This window comes from Pseudophryne corroboree, chromosome 1, assembly GCF_028390025.1.
Source record: "Pseudophryne corroboree isolate aPseCor3 chromosome 1, aPseCor3.hap2, whole genome shotgun sequence".
NCBI lineage: Eukaryota > Metazoa > Chordata > Amphibia > Anura > Myobatrachidae > Pseudophryne > Pseudophryne corroboree.
In genome coordinates, this window is record NC_086444.1 from 366,815,935 (window position 1) to 366,842,793 (window position 26,859).

Genomic DNA, 26,859 nt, shown 5'->3' on the forward strand with positions numbered 1-26,859 from the left:
TGATACTGAAATCTACCTTTCCTTCCCGGACCTCTCCTCACTCGTACCTCCGACTGTCTCTCTGCTATCTGTTCTCGGATGTCCCAGCGCTTTCTTAAACTTAATATGTCTAAGAGCTGATCATCTTCCCACCCTCCTGCACAAACTCACCACCCACAATCTCATTATCTATTGATGCCACAATTATCTCCTCTAGCCCCTAAGTGCGCTGTCTTGGTGTAATCCTCGACTCCTCCCTCTCCTTCAAACCACACATTCTGCACCTCTCATAAACCTGCCGTTTTCATCTAAAAATATTTCCAGGATCAGACCCTTTTTGACCCAGGATGCTACTAAGACCCTTATCCACTCACTGGTCATCTCCAGACTAGACTACTGTAATCTCCTCCTAACTGGCCTCCCTGACAAATACCTCTCTCCACTCCAGTCTATCCTCAATGCTGCAGCCCGGCTCATCTTCCTCACCAAACGCACAACATCCACCTCCCCTCTCCTACAAGCCCTTCACTGGCTCCATTCCCTTTCAGAATCCAATTCAAGCTTCTCACACTCACTTACAAAGCACTCACCCACTCCTCTCCTATTTACATCTCTGACCTTATCTCCCTTTACTCTCCCACCCATCCTCTTCGCTCTGCTAATGCACGCAGACTCTCCTGTCTTCTGATTACTTCCTCCCACTCCTACCTCCAAGATTTTTCACATTCTGCTCCCTTTTTCTGGAATTCTCTATCTCTCCCCCTCAGACTCCCCACAAAACTTCAAACGGACTCTCAAGACACTTTTTCACCAAATCCAGCCAAATCTCATCCTATACCCCATCTGTGTCACCCCGTCTGTCTTCCCCTCCCCTTTAGAATGTAAGCTCTCATGAGTAGGGCCCTCTTTCCTCATGTGCTTATCCTTGTCTTACTTTAATAATCTTTGACTGCTCCAAATCCCGCAGTTTTCTGCCACCCTGATACTTATGTCCGTGTCCACTGCTAATGTAGTTATGTTTATTTACCCTGTACTTGTCCTATATTGTCTTCAACTGTTAGTCGCTTTTTTTGCTGTTTTGATTATTTGTTTATGTACTTGGGTGCTGTTGAACCCTTGTGGCGCCATATAAATAAAGGATAATAATAATAACTCTGGTGGTCCATTCGTTAGACCTCCTGGGTATATGGGGAAGTCACCATATGTGTATGTATCTTACTTAGGCTAGGATTTGGGCATCGTCAGAGCTGGCATGCCGTGCTCTCTGCCTTCCATACTCTAGGGTGATCCTGTTTAGTCCCAAACTGGATAAAATCAATAGTCAGGTCACAGGAGGGAGAGTTCCTTCTCCCAACCAAAGCCTCTATAACTAAGAGTCTTAGAATCATGCGTTGGAGCAAAACGTTCCAGCTATTGCAGCATATTTAATTTCATTAGCTGGGGCATATAACTCTGTAGTAGACTTTCTCAACAGACAAACCCACTACTGTGGGAAATTGTCCTCCCATGAGGATGTTTTTTTAACAGCTGTTAGACTGGGGGGCAGGCGGTCTTGTTGACATGATAGCGGATCAGTTGAACCACAAGGTACAGCATTTCTGATCTAGGTCAAGGTATGGTGCATGCGCATGTGCAGATTACACACAGCACAATCAGGTTTGAATTACCCCCTATGTCATTAGGACCATGAAATCTATACTCCAAGTTGTGTCCTTTAGCCCTTTAGTTAAAAATATACTACAGTCCCTAGCAGCAAATGGTGGTGGAGCTTCATCTTTTGCTAATAAATTTAAAGTGCTAAAGCTCCTGCTACTGCTCTCTATACCCCATAGTATCCAGAATCCACTTATGGAATTGTGGAAAAGGATTTAACGCGAGTACAAAAAAGACCTTTTCCATTTCATAGTCTTAATAATTTAAGTTTTGTTGTTGTTTACATTTTTTATTGTTGCATCCTGTTTTACTTTATTTTAACAGGACATGATGGTTATGAGTCTGACATGCATGGAGCTCCAGCTGGACCAATGGCTTCTGGCCAAAGTGAAGAACGGTACAGGTATTTATGCAGCATCATGTTTTAAAACCATGTCTTGAGCAGGTTTATGCCTCTCATGTCCATTTCATGTCCTATTGGCTGTTGGCTGTGTTTAAATTCTTATATTGTTTGTATTTTGGAAACCTAACATTAACAGTAGCTACTTGTCTGTAGTTTCTCCTAGGAAGTGTCCTCCTGGACTCCCTGTGGAATGCTTTGGACCAGACTTTCCTGGCACTCACTTTTTGGAGGATCAGATGATGATGGGCTTTGCAGGTTCTCAACATGACCTATTTCCGGATGGCTGGCTGAATTATGTAGTGAGGGTATACTGGCTGAAGGCACGATTCTTGGCTCTGCAGGTCAGTTGGCTGACTAAAATGAGCTGTGATTACTCGCCTTTCTCTTACGTCCTAGAGGATGCTGGGGACTCCGTAAGGACCATGGGGATAGACGGGCTCCGCAGGAGACATGGGCACCCCAAGAAAGACTTTAGGTATGGGTGTGCACTGGCTCCTCCCTCTATGCCCCTCCTCCAGACCTCAGTTTACTACTGTGCACAGAGGAGACTGGGTGCATTACAGGGAGCTCTCCTGAGTTTCCTGAAAGAAAGTATTTTGTTAGGTTTTTTATTTTCAGGGAGCCTGCTGGCAACAGACTCCCTGCATCGTGGGACTGAGGAGAGAGAAGCAGACCTACTTCTGTGAGTTTCAAGGCTCTGCTTCTTAGGCTACTGGACACCATTAGCTCCAGAGAGATCGGTACGCAGGTCTCACCCTCGCCGTCCGTCCCAGAGCCGCGCCGCCGTCCTCCTCGCAGAGCCGGAAGATAGAAGCCGGGTGAGTATGAGAAGTAAGAAGACTTCAGATCTTCACTGAGGTAACGCACAGCAGTAAAGCTGTGCGCCATTGCTCCCACACAGCACACACAGGCAGACACTGTAAGGGTGCAGGGCGCAGGGGGGGGGGCTCCCTGGGCAGCAATAAACCTCGTTTTCTGGCAAAAGTATGTATATACAGCTGGGCACTGTATATATAAAGAGCCCCAGCCAGGTTTTTTACATATTTGAGCGGGACAGAAGCCCGCCGCTGAAGGGGCGGGGCTTCTTCCTCAGCACTCACCAGCACCATTTTCTCCACAGCACAGCGCTGAGAGGAAGCTCCCTGGACTCTCACCTGCTTATCCACGGTGAAAGAGGGGTTTAAAGAAGGGGGGTGGGGCACATATTTGGCGCAATATACAGATTACAGCGCTATCTAATATACAGATTACAGCGCTATCTAGGTTAAACATATTGTGTTTTTTCCTGGGTCATATAGCGCTGGGTGTGTGCTGGCATACTCTCTCTCTGTCTCTCCAAAGGGCCTTGTGGGGGAACTGTCTTCAGAAAAGAGGATTCCCTGAGTGTATGGTGTGTCTGTACGCAGGAGAAAATGAATGTGGTGTCTCCGTCGACAACGCCGACACCTGACTGGATGGATATGTGGAATGTTTTAAGTGCTAATGTTGATTTATTGCACAAAAGATTAGACAAAGCGGAAGCTAGGGAACAGCCAGGGAATCAACCCATGTCTGTCTCTATGTCGCAGGGACCTTCGGGGTCTCAAAAGCGCCCACTATCCCAAATAGTAGACACAGATACCGACACGGATTCTGACTCCAGTGTCGACTACGATGATGCAAAGTTACAGCCAAAACTGGCTAAATGTATTCGATATATGATTATTGCAATAAAAGATGTTTTGCATATCACAGAGGAACCCCCTGTCCTGACACGAGGGTACACATGTATAAGGAAAAGAAACCTGAAGTAACCTTTCCTCCCTCACATGAACTTAACGAGTTATTTGAAAAAGCTTGGGAAACTCCAGATAAAAAACTGCAGATTCCCAAGAGGATTCTTATGGTGTATCCTTTCCCTGCACAGGACAGGGTACGTTGGGAATCCTCACCCAGGGTGGACAAGGCTTTAACACGCCTGTCCAAGAAAGTGGCGCTACCGTCTCCGGACACGGCAGCCCTCAAGGATCCTGCTGATCGTAGACAGGAAACTACTTTAAAGTCTATTTATGCGCATACAGGTGCTTTGCTCAGACCGGCAATAGCATCGGCATGGGTGTGTAGTGCGGTGGCAGCTTGGACAGATACCTTGTCAGCTGACCTTGATACCATGCCATCCCAGGATACGGCTACCCTCAGGGATCCTGCTGATCGCAAGCAGGAGGTTACCTTGAAGTCCATTTACACTCATTCGGGTACCTTACTCAGACCGGCTATTGCGTCGGCCTGGGTGTGTAGCGCTGTAGCAGCATGGACGGATACCTTATCAGCGGAAATTAAATCCCTGGATAAGGATACCATCTTATTGACCCTAGGACATATAAAGGATGCTGTCTTATATATGAGGGATGCTCAAAGAGGCATTGGTCTATTGGGTTCTAGAATCAACGCTATGTCGATTTCTGCTAGACGAGTCCTATGGACCTGGCAATGGACAGGTGATGCTGACTCAAAAAGGCATATGGAGGTTATACCTTACAAGGGTGAGGAATTGTTTGGAGAAGGTCTCTCTGACCTGGTCTCCACAGCTACAGCTGGTAAATCCAATTTTTTGCCTTATATTCCCTCACAGCCTAAGAAAGCGCCACATTATCAGATGCAGTCCTTTCGGTCACAGAGAAACAAGAAAGTACGAGGTGCGTCCTTTCTTGCCAGAGGTAAGGGCAGAGGAAAGAAGCTGCACAACACAGCTAGTTCCCAGGAACAGAAGTCCTCCCCGGCCTCTACAAAATCCACCGCATGACGCTGGGGCTCCACTACGGGAGTCCGCCCCAGTGGGGGCACGTCTTCGACTTTTCAGCCACATCTGGGTTCACTCACAGGTGGATCCCTGGGCAATAGAAATTGTTTCTCAGGGTTACAAGCTGGAATTCGAAGAGGTGCCTCCTCGCCGGTTTTTCAAATCGGCCCTGCCAGCTTCTCCCTTAGTGTTAAATGCAATTCACAAATTGTATCTTCAACAGGTGGTGGTCAAGGTTCCCCTACTGCAACAAGGGAGGGGATATTACTCAACCCTGTTTGTAGTCCCGAAACCGGACGGTTCGGTCAGACCCATTTTAAATTTAAAATCCCTGAACCTATACTTGAAAAGGTTCAAGTTCAAGATGGAATCACTCAGAGCGGTCATCGCCAGCCTGGAAGGGGGGGATTTTATGGTATCCCTAGACATAAAGGATGCATACCTTCATGTTCCAATATATCCACCTCATCAGGCGTACCTGAGATTTGCGGTACAGGATTGTCATTACCAATTTCAGACGTTGCCGTTTGGGCTTTCCACGGCCCCGAGGATTTTCACCAAGGTAATGGTGGAAATGATGGTGCTCCTGCGCAAGCAGGGGGTCACAATTATCCCGTACTTGGACGATCTCCTCATAAAAGAGAGATCAAGAGAGCAGTTGTTGAGCAGCGTGTCACTTTCACTGAGAGTGTTACAGCAACACGGCTGGATTCTCAATATCCCGAAGTCGCAGCTGGTTCCTACGACTCGTCTGACCTTCTTGGGCATGATTCTGGATACGGACCAGAAAAAGGTTTATCTTCCAACGGAAAAGGCTCAAGAACTCATGACTCTGGTCAGGAACCTATTGAAACCAAAACAGGTGTCAGTGCACCACTGGACAAGTGGTCCGGGTCACATCTACAGATTCATCGGTTGATCACACTGTCCCCCAGGGCCAGGGTATCTCTCCCGTGGTGGCTGCGGAGTGCTCACCTTCTAGAGGGACGCAGGTTCGGCATTCAGGACTGGGTTCTGGTGACCACGGACGCGAGCCTCCGAGGTTGGGGAGCAGTCACACAAGGAAGAAACTTCCAGGGTCTTTGGTCAAGTCAAGAAACTTGTCTTCACATCAACGTCCTGGAGCTGAGGGCCATATACAACGCCCTTCGTCAAGCGGAGACCTTGCTTCGCGACTTACCAGTTCTGATCCAGTCAGACAACATCACCGCAGTGGCTCATGTAAACCGCCAGGGCGGCACAAGGAGCAGAGTGGCAATGGCGGAAGCCACCAGGATTCTTCGCTGGGCGGAAAATCATGTAAGCGCACTGTCAGCAGTGTTCATTCCGGGAGTGGACAACTGGGAAGCAGACTTCCTCAGCAGACACGACCTGCATCCAGGAGAGTGGGGACTTCATCAGGAAGTCTTCGCACAGATTGCAAGTCAGTGGGGACTGCCCCAGATGGACATGATGGCGTCCCGCCTCAACAAAAAGCTGCAGAGGTATTGCGCCAGGTCAAGAGACCCTCAGGCGGTAGCTGTGGACGCCCTAGTGACACCGTGGGTGTTCCAGTCGGTCTATGTGTTTCCTCCTCTTCCTCTCATCCCAAAGGTGTTGAGAATAATAAGAAAAAGAGGAGTACAGACAATTTCATTGTTCCAGATTGGCCACGAAGGGCCTGGTATCCGGATCTGCAGGAGATGCTCACAGAAGATCCGTGGCCTCTTCCTCTAAGACAGGACCTGTTGCAAAAGGGGCCCTGTCTGTTCCAAGACTTACCGCGGCTGCGTTTGACGGCATGGCGGTTGAACGCCGGATCCTAGCGGAAAAGGGCATTCCGGATGAGGTCTTTCCTACTCTGATAAAGGCTAGGAAGGACGTGACAGCTAAACATGATCACTGTATATGGCGAAAATATGTTTCTTGGTGTGAGGCCAGGAATGCTCCTACGGAAGAATTCCATCTGTGCCGTTTCCTTCACTTCCTACAGACTGGAGTGAATTTGGGCCTAAAATTAGGCTCCATTAAGGTTCAGATTTCGGCCTTATCCATTTTCTTTCAAAAAGAATTGGCTTCTCTCCCAGAAGTACAGACTTTTGTGAAGGGAGTGCTGCATATTCAGCCTCCTTTTGTACCTCCGGTGGCGCCTTGGGACCTTAACGTGGTGTTGAGTTTCCTTAAGTCGCACTGGTTTGAACCACTTAAAACGGTGGAGTTAAAATATCTCACTTGGAAAGTGGTCATGTTGTTAGCCTTGGCTTCGGTTAAGCGAGTGTTGGAATTGGCAGCTTTGTCTCGTAAAAGCCCCTATCTAGTTTTCCATATGGATAGAGTGGAATTGCGGACCCGTCCTCAATTTTTGCCTAAGGTGGTGTCATCTTTTCATATGAACCAACCTATTGTGGTGCCTGTGGCTACACGAGACTTGGAGTATTCCGAGTACCTTGATGTGGTCAGGGCTTTGAAAGTTTACGTGGCCAGAACGGCTAGAGTCCGAAAAACAAAAGCACTGTATATCCTGTATGCAGCCAACAAGGTTGGCGCTCCTGCTTCAAAGCAGACTATTGCTCGCTGGATCTGTAACACGATTCAGCAGGCACATGCGACGGCTGGATTGCCGTTACCAAAATCGGTCAAGGCCCATTCCACTAGGAAGGTGGGTTCGTCTTGGGCGGCTGCCCGAGGGGTCTCGGCACTACAGCTGTGCCGAGCTGCTACTTGGTCGGGTTCAAACACCTTTGCAAAGTTCTATAAGTTTCATACCCTGGCTGAGGAGGACCTCCTGTTTGCTCAATCGGTGTTGCAGAGTCATCCGCACTCTCCCGCCCGTTTGGGAGCTCTGGTATAATCCCCATGGTCCTTACGGAGTCCCCAGCATACTCTAGGACGTAAGAGAAAATAAGATTTTAAACCTACCGGTAAATCTTTTTCTCGTAGTCCGTAGAGGATGCTGGGCTCCCGTCCCAAGTGCGGACTACTTCTGCAAGACTTGTATATAGTTTTGCTTACATAAGGGTTATGTTATAGTTTTCATCGGTCTCCGACTGATGGTATGTTGTTTTTCATACTGTTAACTGGTTAGTTTATCACAAGTTATATGGTGTGGGCTGGTATGAATCTTGCCCTTGGTTTAACAAAAATCCTTTCCTCGTACTGTCCGTCTCCTCTGGGCACAGTTTCTCTAACTGAGGTCTGGAGGAGGGGCATAGAGGGAGGAGCCAGTGCACACCCATACCTAAAGTCTTTCTTGGGGTGTCCATGTCTCCTGCGGAGCCCGTCTATCCCCATGGTCCATACGGAGTCCCCAGCATCCTCTACGGACTACGAGAAAAAGATTTACCGGTAGGTTTAAAATCTTATTTTTATTGTTATGAGTTTGATTACTCTGCTGTTGTTTCCATGTTTGCAAAGCATAATGGCTGTTTTCTTCATGAAGTAACTTGTCAGTGATCCATTTGTAACATACTAAGGAGTTCTGGTTGGACCTCACATTGACGCTGGCTGAACATTGATACAGGGATCCTGTTCTGGGCCTTCCACTGGACGGATCTTGATGAGAACTTTAATGAACTGTAATAACTGGAATAGTCATAGTCCAGTGACGGAAATAAGGGTGCCCACACACGAAGCGACGCATGGAGCCAATTCGTCAGAGCGTCTGGGTGCCGATATATTGGGCGGTCCCCACACACGGGGCGATCTGGTCCCCGACCGCCCCGCTGTGCCGGCCCTCCTACGCATAGCGCTGCATGGGATTGTCTGCCCGCATTGCTGATCTTTTGAACATGCTAAGAGATCAGTGACGTAGGCGGACGACCCCAAGGGTGCGTGCAATGGACAACATCATGCCCACACAATTAACGATATAGCTGCTATATTGTTCCAATTCATTGGATTGACAGCCATATTTTGCCGTGTGTGGGCACCTTAACTGACCCCGACCAAGTTGCCGCTCGGCAAAGTTGTAATGCAGAGACGCCTCGGGCAGCCGCCCAAGAAGAGCCCACCTTCCTAGTGGAATGGGCCTTAACCGAATTTGGTAACGGCAATCCAGCCGTAGAGTAAGCCTGCTGAATCGTATTACAGATCCAGCGAGCAATAATCTGCTTCGAAGCAGGTGCGCCAATCTTATTGGCCGCATACAGGACAAACAGAGCCTCTGTTTTCCTAATTCTAGCCGTCCTGGCTACATAAATCTTTAAGGCCCTGACTACGTCCAGGGATCTGGAATCCTCCAGGTCACTTGTAGCCACAGGCACCACAATAGGTTGATTCACATGGAATGAAGAAACCACCTTAGGCAAAAATTGCGGACGTGTCCTCAATTCAGCTCGATCCACATGAAAAATCAAGTAGGGGCTTTTGTGTGACAAAGCCGCCAATTCTGATACTCGCCTTGCCGATGCCAAGGCCAACAACATGACCACCTTCCAAGTAAGAAATTTCAACTCAACCTTGTTAAGCGGTTCAAACCAGTGTGATTTTAGAAACTGCAACACCACGTTGAGGTCCCACGGTGCCACTGGAGGCACAAAAGGAGGCTGGATGTGTAGCACTCCCTTTACAAACGTCTGGACTTCTGGAAGAGAAGCCAATTCCTTCTGAAAGAAAATCGAGAGGGCCGAAATCTGAACCTTAACAGAGCCTAATTTCAGGCCCATATCCACTCCTGTCTGTAGGAAGTGGAGAAAACGACCCAGATGAAAATCTTCCGTAGGTACATTCTTGGTCTCACACCAAGACACATACTTTCGCCAGATACGGTGATAATGCTTAACCGTCACCTCCTTCCTAGCCTTTATTAAAGTAGGGATGACCTCTTCCGGAATCCCCTTCTTCACTAGGATTCGGCGTTTAACCGCCATGCCGTCAAACGTAACCGCGGTAAGTCCTGAAATACACAGGGCCCCTGTTGCAACAGGTCTTCCCTCTGAGGAAGAGGCCAGGGATCTCCTGTGAGCATCTCTTGTAGATCTGAGTACCACGCCCTTCGAGGCCAGTCTGGGACAACGAATATCGTCTGTACTCTTCTTTGCCTTATGATCCTCAACACTTTTGTGATGAGAGGAAGAGGAGAAAACACGTAGACCGATTTGAACACCCCCGGTGTTATCAGAGCGTCTACTGCCACTGCCTGAGGGTCCCGAGACCTGGCACAATACCTCCGAAGCTTTTTGTTGAGGCGTGACGCCATCATGTCTATTTGAGGAGTTCCCCAAAAACGTGTTATGTCTGCAAAAACTTCTTGATGAAGTCCCCACTCTCCTGGATGGAGATCGTGTCTGCTGAGGAAGTCTGCTTTCCAGTTGTCCACTCCCGGAATGAAGACAGCCGACAGAGCGCTTACATGATTTTCCGCCCAGCGAAGAATCCTGGTGGTCTCCGCCATCGCGACTCTGCTTCTTGTCCACTGCTGTGACATTGTCTGATTGAATCAGTACCGGTAGGTTTCGAAGAAGACTCTCCGCTTGTCGAAGGCCGTTGTAAATGGCCCTGAGTTCCAACACATTGATGTGTAGACAGGACTCCTGGTCTGACCAAAGTCCCTGAAAGTTTTTTCCCTGTGTGACTGCTCCCCATCCTCGGAGGCTCGCGTCCGTGGTAACCAGGATCCAGTCCTGAATCCCGAACCGGCGACCCTCCAGCAGGTGAGCACTTTGCAACCACCACAGGAGAGACACTCTGGCTCCTGGGGACAGAGTTATTTTCCGATGTAAGTGCAGATGGGACCCGGACCACTTATCCAGAAGGTCCCATTGAAAAGTCCTTGCATGGAACCTTCCGAAGGGAATGGCCTCGTAGGCCCGCCACCATTTTTCCCAGAACACGAGTGCATTGGTGAACTGACACCCTTTTCGGTTTTAGCAGGTCTCTGACCATGTTCTGGATGTCCTGGGCTTTCTCTATTGGGAGGAAGACCTTCATTTGTTCCGTATCCAGTATCATACCTAGGAACGGTAGTCGAGTTGTCGGAATCAACTGTGACTTCGGTAGATTTAGAATCCAACCATGTTGCTGGAGCACTCTCAGAGAGAGTGCCACACTGCTCAGCAATTTCTCCCTTGATCTCGCTTTTATCAGGAGATCGTCCAAGTATGGGATAATTGTGACTCCATGCTTGCGCAGGACCACCATCATTTCCGCCATTATCTTGGTGAAAATCCTCGGGGCCGTGGAAAGTCCAAACGGCAACGTCTGAAATTGGTAATGACAATCCTGTACAGCGAATCTCAGGTATTCCTGATGGGGGGCATATATGGGGACATGAAGGTACGCATCCTTTATGTCCAGAGACACCATAAACTCCCCCTCCTCCATGTTGGCTATTATCGCTGTGATTCCATCTTGAATTTGAATCTTTTTATGTACAGGTTTAGGGATTTCAGATTCAAAATAGGTCTGACCGAACCGTCCGGTTTCGGGACCACAAATAGGGTTGAGTAGTAACCTCTTCCCTGCTGGTGCAGGGGAACCTTGATTATCACTTGCTGTATACACAGCGTTTGAATTGCAGCTAACACTACATCCCTTTCCGATGTGGAAGCTGGTAGGGCCGATTTGAAAAATCGGCGCGGGGGCACCTCTTCGAATTCCAGTTTGTACCCCTGGGAAACTATTTCCAACACCCAGGGATTCAGGTCTGATCTGACCCAGGCCTGACTGAAAAGTCGAAGACGTGCCCCCACCGGTGCGGACTCCCTCAGGGGAGCCCCAGCGTCATGCTGTGGGTTTTGGAGCAGCCGGGGAGGACTTTTGTTCCTGGGCACCTGCCGAAGCAGGTGCTCTTTTGCCTCTGCCCTTACCTCTGACGAGGAAAGAGGATCCCCGACCTCTTTTGGACTTGTGCGACCGAAAGGACTGCATCTGATAGGGTGTTATTTTCTTTTGCTGTTGGGGAATATATGGTAAAAAATTTGATTTACCTGCTGTAGCTGTGGAAACCAGGTCCGTCAGCCCATCCCCAAACAATACATCACCCTTATAGGGTAGTACTTCCATATGTTTTTTGGAATCCGCATCACCCGTCCATTGGCGAGTCCATAAGGATCTTCTCGCTGAGATAGACATGGCATTGGCCCTAGAAGCCAGTAATCCAATGTCCCTTTGAGCATCCCTCATAAATAAGACTGCATCTTTTATATGGGCTAGAGTTAAGAATATATATAGTATCCTTATTCATATTATCAAATTGATCTGTCAGCTCATCTGTCCAAGCTGCCATTGCGCTACACACCCATGCCGAAGCAATTGTCGGTCTTAGCACAGCCCCCGTATGAGAATAAATACACTTTAAGGTAGTTTCTTGCCTGCTATCTGCAGGGTCCTTAAGGGCCGCTGTGTCAGGAGACGGTAGCGCCACTTTCTTGGACAAGCGCGTCAGGGCCTTGTCCACAGTGGGGGATGATTCCCAAATCTCCCTGTCCTGCTTAGGGAAGGGGTATGCCATATAAAGTCTTTTGGAGATCTGCGGTCTCTTTTCCGGAGTCTCACAAACTTTTCCAAAGAAATCATTTAATTCATGAGATGAGGGAAAATTAATAATCTGTTTCTTTTCCTTAAACATGTGAGCCCTCGTGTCGGGGACCAAGGGTTCATCCTCAATATGTAACACATCCCTTATTGCCACAATCATACACTGAATGGTTTTATTCACCCTAGAATGCAATTTTACTTCATCGTAGTCGACACTGGAGTCAGAATCCGTGTCGGTAGTAGTGTCTTGTGTTAAGGGACGCTTTTGAGACCCCGGCGAGCCCTGTGAGTCGGTCCAATCCGAGGATTGACCCCCTGATGTCCCCCCTAATTCAGCCTTATCAAGCCTTTTATGTAAAGATGCCACACTTGCATTCAACATATGCCACATGTCCATCCAATCCGGAGTCGGCACAACCGACGGGGACACACCACTCATTTGCTCCACCGCCTCCTTGGAGAAGCCCTCCGCCTCAGACATGTTGACACACACGTACCGACACCCCACACACACAGGGATTAACCTATAAGGGGACAAAACCCCAACCAGGCCCTTAGGAGAGACAGAGAGAGAGTATGCCAGCACACACCAGTGCTTAAAAACACTGGAATATATATACCAGATAGCGCTTTTTATATATATATAGCCTTAATTCTTACTCACTGCATCTCCAAAGTACCCCCCTCCTCTTTTTTCCAGCATGTGAAGGTTCAGCAGGGGAGAGATCAGGGAGCCAGCTTTTCCTCATGCAGTTTCTGTGGAGAAAATGGAGCTGGTTTGTGCTGAGGATCAAGCCCCGCCCACCCGACGGCGGGCTTCGGTCCCTGTAAACTTATATAAAAAATCGTGGGGGATTTGTGGATTTACTGTGCCACAGCCTAATCCTGCTTATATTGCCACACAAAAATGAGGAATATTGCTGCCCAGGGCGCCCCCCCCCCCCTGCGCCTTGCACCCTCAGTGCCTGCATGTGTGTGTGTACTGGGAGCAATGGCGCGCAGCTTACCGCTGCGCGCTTACCTCATGAAGATCTGATGTCTTCTGCCGCCTGATGTCTTCTTGCCTTCTCATACTCACCTGGCTTCTATCTTCGGCATCTGTGAGGAGGCGGCGGCGCGGCTCCGGGACGAACCCCAGGTGAGACCTGTGTTCCGACTCCCTCTGAAGCTAATGGTGCCCAGTAGCCTTAGAAACAGTGCCCAACTTCACAAGCCAGCTCTGTTTCTCTCTCCTCAGTCCCAAGATGCAGGGAGCCTGTTGCCAACAGGACTCCCTGAAAATAAAAAACCTAACAAAATTCTTTAAAACAGAAAACTCTGGAGAGCTCTCTGCATTGTACCCTTTCTCCTCTGGGCACAAGATCTAACTGAGGTCTGGAGGAGGGGCATAGAGGGAGGAGCCAGTGCACACCCATAGTCAAAGTTCTTTTTAGGTGCCCTATCTCCTGCGGAGCCCGTCTATACCCCATGGTCCTTACGGAGTCCCCAGCATCCTCTAGGACGTAAGAGAAATGGTGGTGCAAAGACAAAAAATGTTATGTACCCAAAAGCCTTGGTACAGCAATATTGATAACAGTTGGAAAACTTTAAATCCATCTCGCAATGAAAAAGTGATTATACAACAGAACAGAGAGAATAGCTGGGGATCAGGGCTACTGGTGACACCCCAAAAAAAAAACCCACACTAGGCAGCCACCTCATGGGTGTTGCTGGAAGAGCTACTAAGCTACTAATTATTATTAATATGTTGACTGTTACATCCAACTCATGTTGCTGGCTTTTGAATACACAACATTTCTCTTACGTCCTAGAGGATGCTGGGGACTCCGTAAGGACCATGAGGTATAGACGGGCTCCGCAGGAGACATGGGCACTATAAAGAAGTTTAGATGGGTGTGCATTGGCTCCTCCCTCTATGCCCCTCCTCCAGACCTCAGTTAGATCCTGTGCCCAGGGGATACTAGGTGCATTACAGGGGAGCTCTCCTGAGTTTCTCTGAAAAAGAATTTTGTTAGGTTTTTTATTTTCAGAGAGCACTGCTGGCAACAGGCTCCCTGCATCGTGGGACTGAGAAGAGAGAAGCAGACCTACTTAAATGATAGGCTCTGCTTCTTAGGCTACTGTACACCATTAGCTCCAGAGGGTCGGAACGCAGGTCTCACCCTCGCCGTTCGTCCCGGAGCCGCGCCGCCGTCCTCCTCACAGAGCCGGAAGATAGAAGCCGGGTGAGTATAAGAAGAAAGAAGACTTCAAAGGCGGCAGAAGACTTCAGATCTTCTCTGAGGTAACGCTGCGCGCCATTGCTCCCACACACAACACACACAGCGGGCACTGAATGGTGGCAGGGGGGGCGCCCTGGGCAGCAATAATAAACCTCTAGGGACTGGCTCATATATATATATATATATATATATATATATATATATATATATATATATATATATATATATATATATATATATATATATATATATATATATATATATATAGGCTGCAGAGGCAGTATATTATACAATCCCCCGCCAGTATAGTAAATTTGAGCGGGACCGCAGCCCGCCGCTGAGGGGGCAGAGCTTGATCCTCCAGCACTAACCAGCGCCATTTTCTCCACAGCACACTGCAGAGAAGCTGGCTCCCCGGACTTTCCCCTGCTGAACACGGTGACAGAGGGCAAAAAAGAGGGGGGGGGGGGCACTTTTGATTGGCGCAGTGAGTGTATATTTATATAAAAGCGCTGTTTTGTCTGGGAATTTTGTTTCCAGTGTCAGTTGGCGCTGGGTGTGTGCTGGCATACTCATCAAGGCTCATCTAAGGAGGAGGTGGAGCAGATGATTGTGGTGTCTCCGTCGGCAACGCCGTCACCTGATTGGCTGGATATGCTGAATGTTTTAAATGCAAATGTGTTTTTATTACATCAGAGGTTGGACAAAGCAGAGTCAAGGGATAGAACAGGGAGTCAATCCATGACTTTGGCTGTGTCACAGGGCCCTTCAGGGTCTCAAAAACGTCCCCTGTCCCAAGTAGCAGACACTGATACCGACACGGATTCTGACTCCAGTGTCGACTACGATGATGCGAGGTTACACCCAAGGGAGGCCAAAAGTATTCATTATATGATAATTGCAATAAAGGATGTTTTATATATCACAGATGACCCCTCTGTCCCTGACAAGAGGGTACACATGTTTAAGGAAAAGAAACCTGAGGTAACCTTTCCCCATCTCATGAGCTGAACGCGTTATTTGAAAAGGCTTGGGAAACTCCAGACAAGAAACTGCAGATTCCCAAAAGAATTCTTATGGCGTATCCTTTCCCTGCGCAGGACAGGTTACGGTGGGAATCCTCACCCAGGGTGGGCAAGGCGTTAACGCGTTTGTCCAAAAAGTTGGCGCTACCGTCTCCAGACACGGCAGCCCTCAAGGATCCTGCTGATCGCAGACAGGAAACTACCTTAAAATCTATTTATACACTTACGTGGGCCTTGCTCAGACCGGCAATAGCGTCGGCTTCGGTTTGTAGCGCTGTTGCGGCTTGGACGGATACTTTGTCAGCTGACATTGATACCCTGGATCGGGATACCATTTTATTGACCTTAGGTCACATTAAAGACGCAGTCTTATATATGAGAGACGCTCAGAGAGACGTCGGTCTGTTAGGTTTGAGGGCCAACGCCATGGCGATTTCTGCTAGGCGAGCCCTGAGGACCCGCCAATGGACGGGTGATGCCGACTCAAAGACGCATATGGAAGTTTTACCTTACAAAGGTGAGGATTTATTTGGGGAAGGTCTCGCGGACCTGGTTTCCACAGCTACCGCGGGCAAGTCTACTTTTTTACCTTATGTTTCCCCACAGCAAAAGAAAACGCTGCAATATCAGATGTAGTCCTTTCGGTCGCATAAGTACAGAAGAGGTCGGGGCTCTTCCTTCCTCGCCAGAGGTAAGGGAAGAGGGAAAAAACTGCCTGCTATGGCTAGTTCCCAGGAGCAGAAGTCCTCCCCGGCTTCTACTAAATCCACCGCATGACGCTGGGGCTCCACTGAGGGAGTCTGCGCCGGTGGTGGCACGTCTTCGACTCTTCAGCCAGGTCTGGGTTCAGTCAGATGTGGATCCTTGGGCAAGGGAAATTGTATCCCAGGGTTACAAGCTGGTATTCGAAGACGTGCCTCCTCGCCGGTTTTTCAAATCTGCTCTACCAGCTTCTCCCCCCGAGAGGGAGATAGTTTTAGCTGCAATTCAAACACTGTGTCAACAACAAGTGGTTGTCGAGGTTCCCCTAGTTCAACAGGGGAAGGGGTACTATTCAACCCTATTTCTCTGACGTCCTAGTGGATGCTGGGAACTCCGTAAGGACCATGGGGAATAGCGGCTCCGCAGGAGTCTGGGCACATCTAAAGAAAGCTTTAGGATCACCTGGTGTGCACTGGCTCCTCCCCCTATGACCCTCCTCCAAGCCTCAGTTAGATTTCTGTGCCCGACGAGAAGGGTGCACACTAGGGGCTCTCCTGAGCTCTTTGTGAAAGTTTTAGTTTAGGTTTATTATTTTCAGTGAGACCTGCTGGCAACAGGCTCACTGCATCGTGGGACTAAGGGGAGAAGAAACGGACTCACCTGCGTGCAGAGTGGATCGGGTTTCTTAGGCTACTGGACATTAGCTCCAGAGGGACGATCACAGGTTCAGCCTGGATGGGTCCCGGAGCCGCGCCGCCGGCCCCCTTACAGAGCCAGAAGAGCGAAGAGGTCCGGTGAAATCGGCGGCAGAAGACGATCCTGTCTTCAGATAAGGTAGCGCACAGCACCGCAGCTGTGCGCCATTGCTCTCAGCACACTTCACACTCCGGTCACTGAGGGTGCAGGGCGCTGGGGGGTCAGCGCCCTGAGACGCAATAAATCGATAAAAACCTTATATGGCTAAAATAAATGCATCACATATAACTCCTGGGCTATATGGATGCATTTAACCCCTGCCAAAACATACAGAAAAACGGATGATAAGGACGCCGAGAAAGGGGCGGAACCTATCTCCTCAGCACACTGGCGCCATTTTCCCTCACAGCTCAGTTGGAGGGAAGCTCCCTGGCTCTCCCCTGCAGTCACTACACTACAGAAAGGGGTTAAAAAAGAGAGGGGGGCACAAATTAGGCGCAGTATAAACAATACAGCAGCTATAAAGGGAAAAACACTTATATAAGGTTATCCCTATATATATATATATAGCGCTCTGGTGTGTGCTGGCAAACTCTCCCTCTGTCTCCCCAAAGGGCTAGTGGGTCCTGTCCTCTATCAGAGCATTCCCTGTGTGTGTGCTGTGTGTCGGTACGTTTGTGTCGACATGTATGAGGAGAAAAAGGATGTGGAGACGGAGTAGAGTGTCTGTAATAGTGTTGTCACCCCCTAGGGGGTCGACACCTGAGTGGATGTACTGTTGAAATTGCGTGACAGTGTCAGCTTTGTATAAAAGACAGTGGTTGACATGAGACAGCCGGCTACTCAGCTTGTGCATGTCCAGACGTCTCATACAGGGGCTCTAAAGCGCCCGTTACCTCAGATACAGACGCCGACACGGATACTGACTCCTGTGTCGACGGTGAAGAGACAACCGTGATTTCCAATAGGGCCACTCATTGCATGATTGATGCAATGGAAAATGTTTACACTTTTCTGATAATATGAATACCACCAAAAAAAGGGGTATTATGTTTGGTGAGGAAAAACTTCCTGTAGTTTTCCTAAATCTGAAAAATAAAATGAGGTGTGATGATGCGTGGGTTTCCCCCCGATAACAATTGATAATTCTAAAAAGTTATTGGCAGTATACCTTTTCCCGCCAGAGGTTAGGGTGCGTTGGGAAACACCCCCTACAGGGGATAAGGCGCTCACACGCTTGTAAGAACAAGGGCTCTACCCTCTCTTGAGATGGCCGCCCTTAAGGATCCTGCTGATAAAAAGCAGGAGGGTATCCTAAAATGTATTAACACACATACTAGTGTTATACTGCGACCAGCAATCGCCTCAGCCTGGATGTGCAGTGCTGGGTTGGCGTGGTCGGATTCCCTGACTGGAAATATTGATATCCTAGATAAGGACAGTATATTATTGCCTATAGAGCAATTAAAAGATGCATTTCTATATATGCATGATGCACAGCGGAATATTTGCCGACTGGCATCAAGTATAAGTGCGTTGTATTCTACCAGTAAAGTGGTCAGGGATTCCAAACGGCATTTGGAAGTATTGCCTTAAAAAAAGGGGATGTACCCTAGGTCGCCTCTCAAAATAAGACGCCGTATTATCAGGCGCAGTCCTGGTTGGCAAGCGGACAAAAGGGTTCCTCTTTTCTGCTCGTGACAGAGGGAGAGGAAAATGGCTGCAGAGATCAGCCAGTTCCCAGGAACAGAAACCCTTTTCCGCCTCTGCCAAGCCCTCAGTATGACGCTAGGGCTTTACAAGTTCAGGCACGGTGGGGGCCCGTTCTCAGTGAATTTCAGTGCGCAGTGGGCTCACTCGCAAGTAGACCCCGGGATCCTTCAGGTGTTATCTCAGGGGTACAAAATTGGAATTCGAGACGTATTCCCCTCGCCGTTTCCAAAAAGTCTGTTTTACCGACGTCTCCCGCTGACAGGGAGGCAGTTTTGGAAGCCATTCACAAGCTGTATTCCCAGCAGGTGATAACTAAGGTACCCCTCCTGCAACAGGGAACGGGGTATTATTCCACACTATTGTGGTACCGAAGCCAGACGGCTCGGTGAGACCGATTTTAAAATCTAAAATCTTTGAACACTTACATACAGAGGTTCAAATTCAAAATTGAGTCACTCAGAGCAGTGATTGCAAACCTGGAAGAAGGGGACTACATGATGTCTCGGGACATCAAGGATGCTTACCTTCATGTCAAAATTTACCCTTCTCACCAAGGGTATCTCAGGTTATGGTACAGAACTGTCACTATCAGTTCAGACGCTGCCGTAGGGAGGGTCCACGGCACCCCGGGTCTTTACTGAAATAATGACCGAAATGATGATATTCCTTCAAAGGAAGGGAATTTTTAGTTATCCTTTACTTGGACGATTCCCTGATAAGGGTAAGATCCAGGGAACAGTTGGAGATCGGTGTAGCACTATCTCAGGTAGTGTTGCGGCAGCACGATTGGATTCTCAATATTCCAGATTCGCAGCTGGTTCCGACGACTTGTCTTCTGTTCCTAGGGATGATCCTGGACACAGTCCAGAAAGAAGGTGTTTCTCCTGGAGGAAAAAGCCAGGGAGTTATCCGAGCTAGTCAGGAACCTCCTAAAACCAAACCAAGTCTCAGTGCATCAATGCACAAGGGTTCTGGGTAAAAATGGTGGCTTCCTACGAAGCAATCCCATTCGGCAGATTCCACGCAAGACTTTCCAGTGGAACCTACTGGACAAATGGTCCGGGTCGCATCTTCAGATGCATCAGCGGATAACCCTGTCACCAGGGACAAGGGTATCCCTCCTGTGGTGGTTGCAGAGTGCTCATCTTCTAGAGGGCCGCAGATTCGGCATTCAGGACTGGATCCTGGTGACCACGGATGCCAGCCTGCGAGGCTGGGGAGCAGTCACACAGGGAAGGAATATCCAGGGCTTATGGTCAAGCCTGGAGACATCACTTCACATAAATATCCTGAAGCTAAGGGCCATTTACAATGCTCTAAGCTTAGCAAGACCTCTGCTTCAAGGTCAGCCGGTGTTGTTCCAGTCGGACAACATTACGGCAGTCACCCACGTAAACAGACAGGGTGCCACAAGAAGCAGGAGGGCAATGGCAGAAGCTGCAAGGATTCTTCGCTTGGCGAAAAACCATGTGATAGCACTGTCAGCAGTTTTCATTCCGGGAGTGGACAACTGGGAAGCAGATTTCCTCAGCACGACCTCCACCCGGGAGAGTAGGGACTTCACCCAGAAGTCTTCCACATGATTATAAACCGTTGGGAAAAACTCGACAGGTATTGCGCCAGGTCAAGGGACCCTCAGGCAATAGCTGTAGATGCTCTGGTAACACCGTGGGTGTACCAATCAGTGTATGGGTTCCCTCCTCTGCCTCTCATACCCAAGGTACTGAGATTGATAAGATGGAGAGGAGTAAGCACTATATTAGTGGCTCCGGATTGGCCAAGAAGGACTTGGTAACCGGAACTTCAAGAGATGCTCACGGAGGATCCGTGGCCTCTACCTCTAAGAAGGGACCTGCTTCAGCGGGGACCTTGTCTGTTCCAAGACTTGCCGCGGCTGCGTTGACGGCATGGCGGTTGAACGCCGGATCCTGAAGAAAAAAGGCATTCCGGATGAAGTCATCCCTATCCTGATCAAGGCCGGGAAGGATGTAACCGAAAAACATTATCACCGCATTTGGCGAAAATATGTTGCGTGGTGCGAGGCCAGTAAGGCTCGACGGAGGAAATTCAACTGGGTCGATTCCTACATTTCCTGCAAACAGGAGTATCTATGGGCCTGAAATTGGGGTCCATTAAGGTTCAAATTTCGGCTCTGTCGATTTTCTTCCAAAAAAGAACTAGCTTCAGTCCCTGAAGTTCAGACGTTTGTTAAAGGGGTACTGCATATACAGACTCCTTTTGTGCCTTCAGTGGCACTTTGGGATCTCAAGGTGGTTTTTGGGTTCCAAAAGTCACATTGGTTTGACCCACTTAAATTTGTGGAGTTAAAATATCTCACAGAAAAAGTGGTCATGCTGTTGGCTATGGCCTGGGCCAGGCGCGTGTCAGAATTGGTGGTTTTATCCTGTAAAAGCCCTTATCTGAGTTTCCATTCGGACAGGGCGGAATTGAGGACTCGTCCTCAGTTTCTCCCTAAGGTGGTTTCAGCGTTCACCTGAACCAAACCTATTGTGGTGCCTGCGGCTACTAGGGACTTGGGAGACTCCAAGTTGCTAGACGTTGTCAGGACCCGGAAAATATATGTTTCCAGGACGGCTGGAGTCAGGAAATCTGACTTGCTGTTTATCCTGTATGCACCCAACTAGCTGGGTGCTCCTGCTTCTAAGCAGACTATTGCTCGTTGGATTTGTAGTACAATTCAGCTTGCACATTCTGTGGCAGGCCTGCCACAGCCAAAAATCTGTAAATGCCCACTCCACAAGGAAGGTGGGCTCATCTTGGGCAGCTGCCAAGGGGTCTCGGCTTTACAACTTTGCCGAGCAGTTACTTGGTCAGGAGCAAATACGTTTGTAAAATTCTACAAATTTGATACCCTGGCTGAGGAGGACCGGGAGTTCTCTCATTGGGTGCTGCAGAGTCATCCGCACTCTCCCGCCCGTTTTTGGGAGCTTTGGTATAATCCCCATGGTCCTTACGGAGTTCCCAGCATCCACTAGGACGTCAGAGAAAATAAGAATTTACTTACCGATAATTCTATTTCTCGTAGTCCGTAGTGGATGCTGGGCGCCCATCCCAAGTGCGGATTGTCTGCAATACTGGTACATAATTATTGTTACCAAAAAATTCGGGTTATTGCTGTAGTGAGCCATCTTTTCTAGAGGCTCCTCTATTATCATGCTGTTAACTGGGTTCAGATCACAAGTTGTACAGTGTGATTGGTGTGGCTGGTATGAGTCTTACCCGGGATTCAAAATCCTTCCTTATTGTGTACGCTCGTCCGGGCACAGTATCCTAACTGAGGCTTGGAGGAGGGTCATAGGGGGAGGAGCCAGTGCACACCAGGTGATCCTAAAGCTTTCTTTAGATGTGCCCAGACTCCTGCGGAGCCGCTATTCCCCATGGTCCTTACGGAGTTCCCAGCATCCACTACGGACTACGAGAAACAGAATTATCGGTAAGTAAATTCTTATTTTGTGGTCCCTAAACCGGATGGCTCGGTCCCATTCTAAATTTAAAATCCCTAAACCTGTACTTAAAAAAGTTCAAATTCAAGATGGAATCACTCCGGGCAGTTATCTCCAGCCTGGAGGGGGGGGGGGGATTTATGGTGTCACTGGACATAAAGGACGCATACCTTGCGAGCAGGGCCTTCCTACCTCTGTCTGTCTGTCTTTGCCCAGTTTTGTTCTATAATTGTTGTTCTAATTGTAAAGCGCAACGGAATATGCTGCGCTATATAAGAAACTGCTAATAAATAAATAAATAATACCTTCATGTCCCCATATATCCCCCTCATCAGGCGTACCTGAGGTTCACTGTACAGGACTGTCATTACCAGTTTCAGACATTGCCGTTTGGGCTTTCCACGGCCCCGAGGATTTTCACAAAGGTAATGGCGGAAATGATGGTGCTCCTGCTCCGGCAGGGAGTCACAATTATCCCGTACTTGGACGATCTCCTGATAAAGGCGAGATTGACAGATCAGTTGCTGAAAAGCGTGGCGCTCTCCCTGAGAGTGCTGCATCAACATGGCTGGATTCTGAATCTACCAAAGTCACAGTTGGTTCCAACAACTCGGCTATCTTTCTTAGGCATGATTCTGGACACGGAACAAAAGAGGGTTTTTCTCCCAATGGAAAAAGCCCAGGAACTCCAGAACATGGTCAGAGACCTGTTAAAACAGAAAAGAGTGTCAGTCCATCAATGCACTCGAGTACTGGGGAAAATGGTGGCGACCTACGAGGCCATCCCCTTCGGCAGGTTTCATGCGAGGACGTTTCAGTGGGACCTTCTGGACAAGTGGTCCGGGTCCAATCTTCAAATTCATCAGAAAATAAGCCTGTCCCCCAGGGCTAGGGTGTCTCTCCTGTGGTGGCTGCAGAGTGCTCACCTTCTAGAGGGTCGCAGGTTCGGCATTCAAGACTGGGTTCTGGTAACCACGGACGCGAGCCTCCGAGGATGGGGAGCAGTCACATAAGGAAGAAACTTTCAGGGGATATGGTCAAGCCAGGAGGCTTGTCTACACATCAACGTACTGGAATTGAGGGCCATATACAACGGCCTACGTCAAGCGGAGAATCTTCTTCGCGACCTACCGGTTCTGATTCAATCAGACAACGTCACAGCCGTGGCTCATGTAAACCGCCAAGGTGGAACAAGGAGCAGAGTGGCAATGGCGGAAGCCACCAGGTTTCTGCGCTGGGCGGAAAATCACATAAGCGCTTTGGCAGCAGTTTTCATTCCGGGAGTGGACAACTGGGAAGCAGACTTCCTCAGCCGACACGATCTCCATCCAGGAGAGTGGGGACTTCATCAAGAAGTTTTTGCAGAGATAACAAGTCATTGGGGACTTCCTCAAATAGACATGATGGCGTCACGCCTCAACAAGAAGCTTCGGAGGTATTGTGCCAGGTCAAGGGACCCTCAGGCAGTAGCAGTGGACGCCCTGGTGACACCGTGGGTGTTTCAGTCGGTCTATGTGTTCCCTCCTCTTCCAAAGATATTGAGAATCATAAGACGAAAAAGAGTGCAGACAATACTCATTGTTCCAGATTGGCCTCAAAGGGCCTGGTATTCCGATCTTCAGAAAATGCTCACAGAAGATCCGTGGCCTCTTCCTCTCAGAGAGGACCTGTTGCAACAGGGGACCTTCATGTTCCAAGACTGAACGCGGTTACGTTTGACGGCATGGCGGTTGAACACCGAATCCTAGCTGGGAAAGGCATTCCAGAAGAAGTCATCCCTACTCTGATGAAGGCTAGAAAGGAGGTGACGGCGAGACATTATCACCGTATCTGGAGAAAATATGTATCTTGGTGTGAATCCAAGAATGCTCATACGGAAGTTTTCCATCTGGGCCGTTTTCTCCACTTTCTACAGACAGGAGTGGATATGGGCCTAAAATTAGGCTCCATTAAGGTACAGATTTCGGCCCTATCAATTTTCTTTCAGAAGGAATTGGCTTTGCGTTCCAGGCCTCGTTTTCGGGACTTCTTGTTTTAACCAACACATTGGTTAAAACAGGAAGTCCCGAAAACGAGGCCTGGAACGCGAGCGCATTGCGCATGCGCGAACCGGCAAGCCGGTATATAAGGCTCTATCAATGGAGGAGATTCATTTTACACACTGAGGAAGCCGCTGAAGCCGGAGGGTAGGCGGAGAAACGCGTTTGTTGACTCATTGGCCGTTGGAATACTACATTCTACTACTCACAGCTTATTTGGCTGCTGCTGCTATATTGGAGAGAGGCTTTTTCCTAAAAGGGAGCACTGTGCAGGTCCTCTATTGCCCACCAGTCTCCATTCATCAGGCTGCTATGCCCTACATCAACTAAGGAGAGAGGTATCAATCTCAGGTACATAGCATGTGTACCTTAGGTGGACTTTGGACTGCAGTGTTTAAATTACTGCCTTTCTCATATATATGCTTCTACATTTGCAATTTATCAGCTATATTAACAACGTTATAAGCATTAATATGGATGGATTTTAATCAGTGACATCTGCTTGACTAATACATATATATGCTTCTATACTAGCAAATCTATCAGCTATATTAACAACGTTATAAGCACTAATATGGATGGACTCTAATCAGTGACAATTGCTTGATTAACATCGTGATACATCTACGTGTGGACTGATTTACTATTTACATGCTGGCTGCTGAATTAACTTCTTGCACTGCACTTTTTGGGTTCATTAGTCAACTAGGATCAGCTGGTTTAAGTTTACTATATGCTAATAGTTTGAAACTTGCTTGTACCCTATATTCCCATAGGCCTCTTTAATTAAAGTCATATGGGAATTGCAGTATTCATTGTACCTGGTCTTTGTGTGGAATATAATATTTATATGTGTTGAAACACATTTTTTATCCTGTATGTTTTAGTATTTCAGCACTGGCCGGTGCTTAATTGTGATTATTATATATATGAAGTAAAAAATTCTTTTGTACAAAGTGAGAAGCGCTGTCTTATTGTTTGGTTAGTTCTTTATCTTTTTGGGGAAATTTGGGATCAAGTCCCCTAAGATCAGCTGCCCTCACTCTGTAGGTGACAGCGCCAGGTGTACATCTTTGCACTATGGGAGTCTGAATTGGCGGCTTTGTCTCACAAAAGCTCCTATCTGATTTTCCATGTGGATAGAGCAGAATTAAGGACTCGTCCTCAATTTTTGCCTAAGGTGGTTTCATCGTTTCATATGAACCAACCTATTGTGGTACCTGTGGCTACGAAGGACTTGGAGGATTCCAAGTCCCTTGATGTAGTCAGGGCCTTAAAAATATATGTAGCCAGGACGGCTCGGGTTAGGAAAACAGAGGCACTGTTTGTCCTGTATGCAGCCAACAAGGTTGGCGCTCCTGCTTCTAAGCAGACTATTGCTCGCTGGATCTGTAACACGATTCAACAGGCTCATTCTACGGCTGGATTGCCGTTACCAAATTCAGTAAAGGCCCATTCCACTAGGAAGGTGGGCTCTTCTTGGGCGGCTGCCCGAGGCGTCTCGGCATTACAGCTTGGTCGGGTTCAAACACTTTTGCTAAATTCTACAAGTTTGATACCTTGGCTGAGGAGGACCTCATGTTTGCTCAATCGGTGCTGCAGAGTCGTCCACACTCTCCCGCCCAGTCTGGAGCTTTGGTATAATCCCCATGGTCCTTACAGAGTCCCCAGCATCCTCTAGGACGTAAGAGAAAATAAGATTTGAAACCTACCGGTAAATCTTTTTCTCCTAGTCCGTAGAGGATGCTGGGCGCCCGTCCCAGTGCGGACATATTTCTCTAAGGCTCGTATATAGTTGTTGCTTACATAAGGGTTATGTTACAGTTAAGATCAGTCGTTGGCTGATGCTGTTTTGTTCATACTGTTAACTGATTGCGTATTTTCCATGTTATACGGTGTGGATGGTGTGGGCTGGTATGAATCTTGCCCTTAGATTAACAAAAATCCTTTCCTCGTACTGTCCGTCTCCTCTGGGCACAGTTTCTCTAACTGAGGTCTGGAGGAGGGACATAGAGGGAGGAGCCAGTGCACACCCATCTAAAGTTCTTTATAGTGCCCATGTCTCCTGCGAAACCTGTCTATACCCCATGGTCCTTACGGAGTCCCCAGCATCCTCTACGGACTAGGAGAAAAAGATTTACCGGTAGGTTTAAAATCTTATTTTTTTGTCTACCTCTATTTCTGTCCGTTAATTTAGTGTATTGATTTATGGTTATTTCAGTCAGTTGTTTTCCGTCACTGAATTATGGTTATTTCTGTCAGTTATTACAGTTCATTAACATTTTCATCCAATCAATCCAGTGAAAAGTCCAGGACAGGCTTCCTGTGTCAAAGTTCTAGCCAGCGTACACCAACGGGAGGTCCAACCAGGACCCCAACCCCTTAGTATGTCTTCTGGAATCCATTGTTACTACTCTGTGACATTTTGTTCCACATCCATCCAGAGGAAGGCCCAGAACAGACTCCCTGGGTCAGAGTTCTGCTCTGCATATTCCGCAGTAAGGTCCGACCGACCCCAAGCCCCCTAAAACCTGTCCAGATCCAACTAGGCCATCTTGCTTTGGTTTCATCCCAATCGGTGCAGACTGGACAAACAGAGCAATGAATTTTATATACTAGATAGTTGATTCTTATTCCATATGTGACTGTAATATTAAATATTTCTAATCACTTTCTTATTTTGAGCTATTTCAAATGAAATGGAAACTTAAGAGCATAATGGGACTTGC

The 26,859-nt window shown here is 48.2% G+C and overlaps 1 protein-coding gene across 6 annotated transcripts in view; it reads left to right on the forward strand.

Moving 5' to 3' along the window:
- The window catches only part of CABIN1 (calcineurin binding protein 1), a 459,275-nt gene that overhangs the window by 85,178 nt on the left and 347,238 nt on the right, over positions 1-26,859 (forward strand). For all 6 annotated transcript variants that reach the window (XM_063913010.1, XM_063913005.1, XM_063913009.1 and 3 more), the window contains 2 exons: positions 1,957-2,035; positions 2,189-2,376. In XM_063913010.1, the coding sequence (XP_063769080.1) occupies positions 1,957-2,035; positions 2,189-2,376 (267 nt within the window). The remainder of the gene's footprint in view (positions 1-1,956; positions 2,036-2,188; positions 2,377-26,859) is intronic.